The following is a 5192-nucleotide window of genomic DNA, read 5'->3' on the forward strand; positions in this document are numbered from 1 at the left end:
CGTGGGTCTCTTGTAGACAGCATATAGTTGGGTCATGTTTTTGTATCCATTCAGCTACCCTCTGCCTTTTGGAGAATTTAGTCCATTTAGGTTTAAGGTTATTATTGATAGGTACTTATTTATTGCCATTTTAATTCTGTTTAATTCTGTATGCCTAGGTTTCTCTCTCTATTTCTTCTTCTCCTCATTACAGCATTCCCTTTAGCATTTGTTGTAATGTTGGCTTGGTGGTGATGTATGCCGTTAGCCTTTTTGTGTCCAAGATGCTCTTTATTTGGCTGTCTATTTTGAATGGTAGCCTTGATGGATAATAGTAATCTTGGTTTTAGATCCTTGCTTTCCATTACCTTGAGTACTTCATGCTATTCCCTTCTGGCCTGTAGAGTTCCTGATGAGAAATCAGGTGTCAGCCTTATGGGAGCTCCTTTGTAGGTAAGAGTTTGCTTTTCTCTTGCTGCCTTTAAGATTCTTTCTTTGACTTTAATTTTTGGCAATTTAATTATGTGTCTGGGCATGGACCTATTTGGGTTTTTCTTGCTTGGGGTTCTCTGTGCCTCCTGAACTTGTGTGACTTTTTCTTTACCAGGTTAGGGAAGTTTTCTATCCCTTCTCCCTTTTTGCCTATTCTGGCATACCTGCTATTCGAATATTGTTACATTTCATCTTGTCCCACAGCTCTCTTAAATTGTCCTCCTGTTTTTCAATTGTTTTTTTCTTTTTGGTTCTCTGATTGAGTGATTTTTCAACCTCATCTTCTAATTCACTGATTCAATCCTCAGCTTCCCCTAATCAGCTGTGTCTTCCAATGTCTTCTTTATTTGTGCTATGTTGTTCTTTATTTGCTTTCATAGTTACTATATCTTATCTCATGCTCTTGAGCATCTTTACCATCCTTACTCTGAACTCTTTATCTGATAAATTTCTGATCTCCATTTCATTTATCTCTTCTTTTGGAGAATTCTCTTGTTCTTTCATTTGGGGGTTGTTTCTTTGTCTCCTCATCTTGGCTTTCTGTTTGGGTTTGTTACTACCTATTAGATTGATGTGGTACGCCTCTCAATCTCTAATGCAGGACAGTGTCAAATGCTGTTTCTGACTGATTAGGTCAGGCAAAGACTGTAAGCCTCCAGAGACCGTATCTATTTACAAACTTATATGATTCTGTCTTAAATTGTCCTCAATCAATCATCCATGGGTGTGGCAAGAGTTTTTTGTCAACAATGTTTGGCAGTTGCTTCTGCCTGGAAGCTAATTGTTATTCTCAGCCTCTTAATTGGGCCTCAGCAATTCTGCACTGTGGGGCAAGGTTTTTTCAATGGGGTGGATCAGCTGTCTTCCCCAACAGGCAAGGTCGCCTGTATACCTAATGCCTGCGTGAGAAATATGACCTCCACAGCATACGGGAATGACTCAGCACGGGAAACCAGAGTGTCTGCCTTCTGAGCTCTAACTCCTGAGCCCCGGATCCTGGCTTCTGTTCACACAGCTTCAGTCCACTCTGCCCTCCCTCTGCTGGAGCCCAGGATGAGTGGCTGCACATGAAATTTTGTACATGACCCTTGAAGAGGGTGCCTGAATTTCCAGCTATCTCTCGCTGTCAGACAGCAATCCTGCTGCTTTTCACAGCCAGATGTTCTGTGGGCTCCCATTCTGCCACTCCTACCAGTTTCTATGCGTTCTCCACTTTTGGTCCTCAGGTATCAGGGTTCTCTCCAGCAAGTCTTCCACTGATTATTCAGGAAGTTTTTCTGTAATTTAGTTGTAATTCCAGTTTGTTCCTTGGAGCATATCTGTGCAGCATCCACTTACTCTGCTGCCATTTTTAATCTCTGTACTTAATCTTTTAAATTTGCTTCTCTTTCCACCTCCACATAGAACTTGCTCTTACGTGTGTAGTTTGAGCTGTGGTTTTCTGTATTCTGATTGTATCGTGTTTATGTCTTTACAGTTCCCTCAAAATATCTGGTGCCTTGATTATATACCTTTGGGTGTTATGGGTTGTTTTCAAGTTTTACAGATTCTTTTCCTTTTCATGTATCTTCTCTGATGTTCTCCGATGGGGAGCTGAAGAAGTAATAGGAGCATATATTAAGTCCGCCATCTGTTCGGATCGGTCTGCTATTTTGGTCCTGACTTCTAATTGATGTCCTTTAAAAAATTATTTAAGGTTCTGATAATAATGTACAGTGGTTTTGGTTATTGATAAACAAAATGAGCATCCAGACAAATTAGCATACACTGTTGTGTTTGACCTCTTTATGTATTATCCTATCTAATGAGTTAATTTAATATGGTTTTATTTAATTTGAAATTATTGTAAGTACATTTTAAATATTTTTGTTTTCTTAGGGAGACAATTATAAAATCTTATATTTTCAGCAATTCTTTTTGAGCAAATGAATAGAAGGAGGTAAAAGCATTATTGCTATCTTAGTTTATCTATGGAATGCTTCAAGTCAAAAAGCAAAACTATTTCAAGGTTGATTAGCATCTGAAAAAAAGTAGTTTAATGCAATTCATTCTCATAGTGTAGGTTCAAGTTCAATCGGTTAGCATGAAAACTCTTACTCAATCCTCAAAGCGCAATTCAGTTTTCTTTGGAGTCTTCCAAACTCTCAAAACAATTAATTGTTCCTCACTCTATAATTTTATGATGTATTTTATTGTATTATACTAATTATAGGAGTTTTCTTATATTAAAAATACTGTTTTATTCACCAAACTCTAAAGTCCTCCATTATTTTTTTTCACTTTTTGCAATCAGAGCATTATATTTGTCTCCTCATTTTGGCTTTCTGTTTGGGTTTGTGATTAGAACATAAGAATTTTAGGAATGGAAGGATGATACTAACTCATCATTCTAATTTCCTATCCCAAATAAATTATAAACTATGCGGAGTCTTTAGATCATAATGACTTTTAATAATGCAATATTTAAGTTTAATTTGAAATATGTCATTTATTTTTATGCGGTAAGAATTACCATATGGATTTGTAAATATGCAATTACTAGAGGCCTGGTGCACAACATTCGTGCACACAGGGGTGGGGGATCCCTCAACCTGGCCTGCGCCCTCTAGCAGTCTGGGACCCCTCAGGGCATGTCCGACTGTCAGAGGCGGGATTGGCTTGCTGTGTTTTAGCACTGCTTTGGGGGCGGGAGAGGCTCCCGCCACTGCCACTGCACTTGCCAGCCATGAGCCCGACTTCTGGCTGAGCAGCCCTACCCAGTGGGAGTGTACTGACCACCAGGGGGCAGCTCCTGCATTGAGCGTCTTCCCCCTGGTGGTCAGTGCGTGTCATAGCAACTGGTCGTTCTGCCGTTTTGTTGATTTGCATATTAGGTTTATTATATAGGATGTGGTGCCTTTGAAAATGTCTCATTGTATAAAAAAAAACTAAGCCTGTCTTTAAAATACATTTTTAACAGATAAATCCCAGTATTTTAGATATGTCATTTTCTTTTTTGAAGGATCAAAGTAACAATGAAATTATGATTGGAGTGATGTCAGGAGGAATTCTGATTTATAAGAACAGGGTACGAATGAATACCTTTCCATGGTAAGGACTTCCATTAATACTTTTACTTTTTTATATTACTAATATAATAATTCATATTAAAGAAAGTGACAAAGTATATTAATATTGGCATGCAAATTTATTTTACTTGGAATCTACCAGAAGATACCAAAATAATTGTGTTAATTTATTTCAAAAATTGCTTAGCTTCTCAGAAATACTACTTTATGAATTTTTCTCTTAGGGAATTTCTATATTTATACTGTAATATAATAGCTAGCATCATGTGTACTCTAGCAGAGAAGTTGACTGGTCTAAGGTTAAACAACTGGTAAGTATGAAGTAGAACTTTAAACCCAGGTCTTTCAGATCCTGAAACACAAGCTTCTTACTTACCACTTCTCTCAAAATTAGAGCTACATATAAAAAAAGTAGTGTGCCACATACTAAATATGCTCCCTCATATCTTTTCATGTATGGTTATCCCTGAATTATTTAGTTCAAATTCACACTTTTAAAATGTTTAATAGTGAATTGGGGTTATTTGTATTCTGTAAATTAGACTTCATTAAAATTAATACTAATAAAAACAACACCATTAGGCCTGGCCAGTGGTTGAGCATCAACACATGAACCAGGATGTCATGGTTTGATTCCAATCAGGGCATATTCCCAGGTGGCAGGTTCAATCCCCAGCATGGAGCATGCAGGAGGCAGCTGATCAATGATTCTCTCTCATCATTTATGTTTCTATCTTTTCTCTTCTTTCCTCTCTGAAATCAATTAAAATATTCCTTTTTTAAAAAGAAATACATTTAAAAAAAAAAAAAAAAAACACCCACCATTAAGAAAATAAAATGGGGAGGAGAGAGTTGTGGTTCCCAGTCCAGCAGGTAAAGAACTTGGAAGTCATCACTCCTATCCTTAAAACAAAAAAACAACAACAAAAAACAAAATCAACTATTGTTTTTTGATCCCTCAGAGAATTAAGTACTCAAGGCATACTGCATCTCTCAAAACTGGAGAGACAGATGAATATAAAGAATGACAGTTTACTATGACTAAGAAATCACTGCTGTAGCCAGCAACTGGTAGGAAATAATTAAAGGGTAATTGACTATTTGCTGGAGACTGAGCAAAGATAGCTTGAGATATGAAAACTCCTGACGTCTCAGCCTTAGGAAGGCCCCCCATGTTTTCATAAGTTCTACCATCAGTTGTTCACCAGGTTCTCAAGGTGAAAATTGGAGAAAAATCTACATGTTCTGGAAAGGTTGGGGATGATGGTGCTGGTGAGCCAGGAGATAACCATTTAAAATATGCCCAGAGCTTTCTTTTCTCTTTAATGAAGGTCTGCCCTCAAGGAAATCCGTTTTACCAGTACTTAACCAACATGGGTTTTTATCACTAAGAGCCTAATGAAAGTCAGGGAAGGGAAATCCCCCCTTCCGGCTCCCTCCATAGTTCTTGTGTCACCTAAGAACAAGGTGAGCTGAAAAGCACTGAAGGTCATAGTCAAGGGTCATAGACCACTAAATCACTGAGACCTAATCATAGAATTAAAGAATTATTCCTCCAACCCACATCTTACTACATCAGCAGGGTTCCTGTATAATACAATTAAAATTTAAATAACTGCAAGACTCAGACTACATAAGAAGTAGTCTGTAGGG

At 37.7% G+C, this 5192-nt stretch overlaps 1 protein-coding gene across 8 annotated transcripts in view; it reads left to right on the forward strand.

Annotated features, from left to right (window-relative positions):
• The window catches only part of PTPN4 (protein tyrosine phosphatase, non-receptor type 4), a 219190-nt gene that overhangs the window by 97711 nt on the left and 116287 nt on the right, over window positions 1–5192 (forward strand). For all 8 annotated transcript variants that reach the window (XM_006769670.2, XM_015567781.1, XM_006769673.2 and 5 more), the window contains one exon: window positions 3473–3561. In XM_006769670.2, the coding sequence (XP_006769733.1) occupies window positions 3473–3561 (89 nt within the window). The remainder of the gene's footprint in view (window positions 1–3472; window positions 3562–5192) is intronic.

The sequence above is a fragment of the Myotis davidii genome, unplaced genomic scaffold (genome assembly GCF_000327345.1).
Source record: "Myotis davidii unplaced genomic scaffold, ASM32734v1 scaffold3, whole genome shotgun sequence".
Lineage (NCBI taxonomy): Eukaryota > Metazoa > Chordata > Mammalia > Chiroptera > Vespertilionidae > Myotis > Myotis davidii.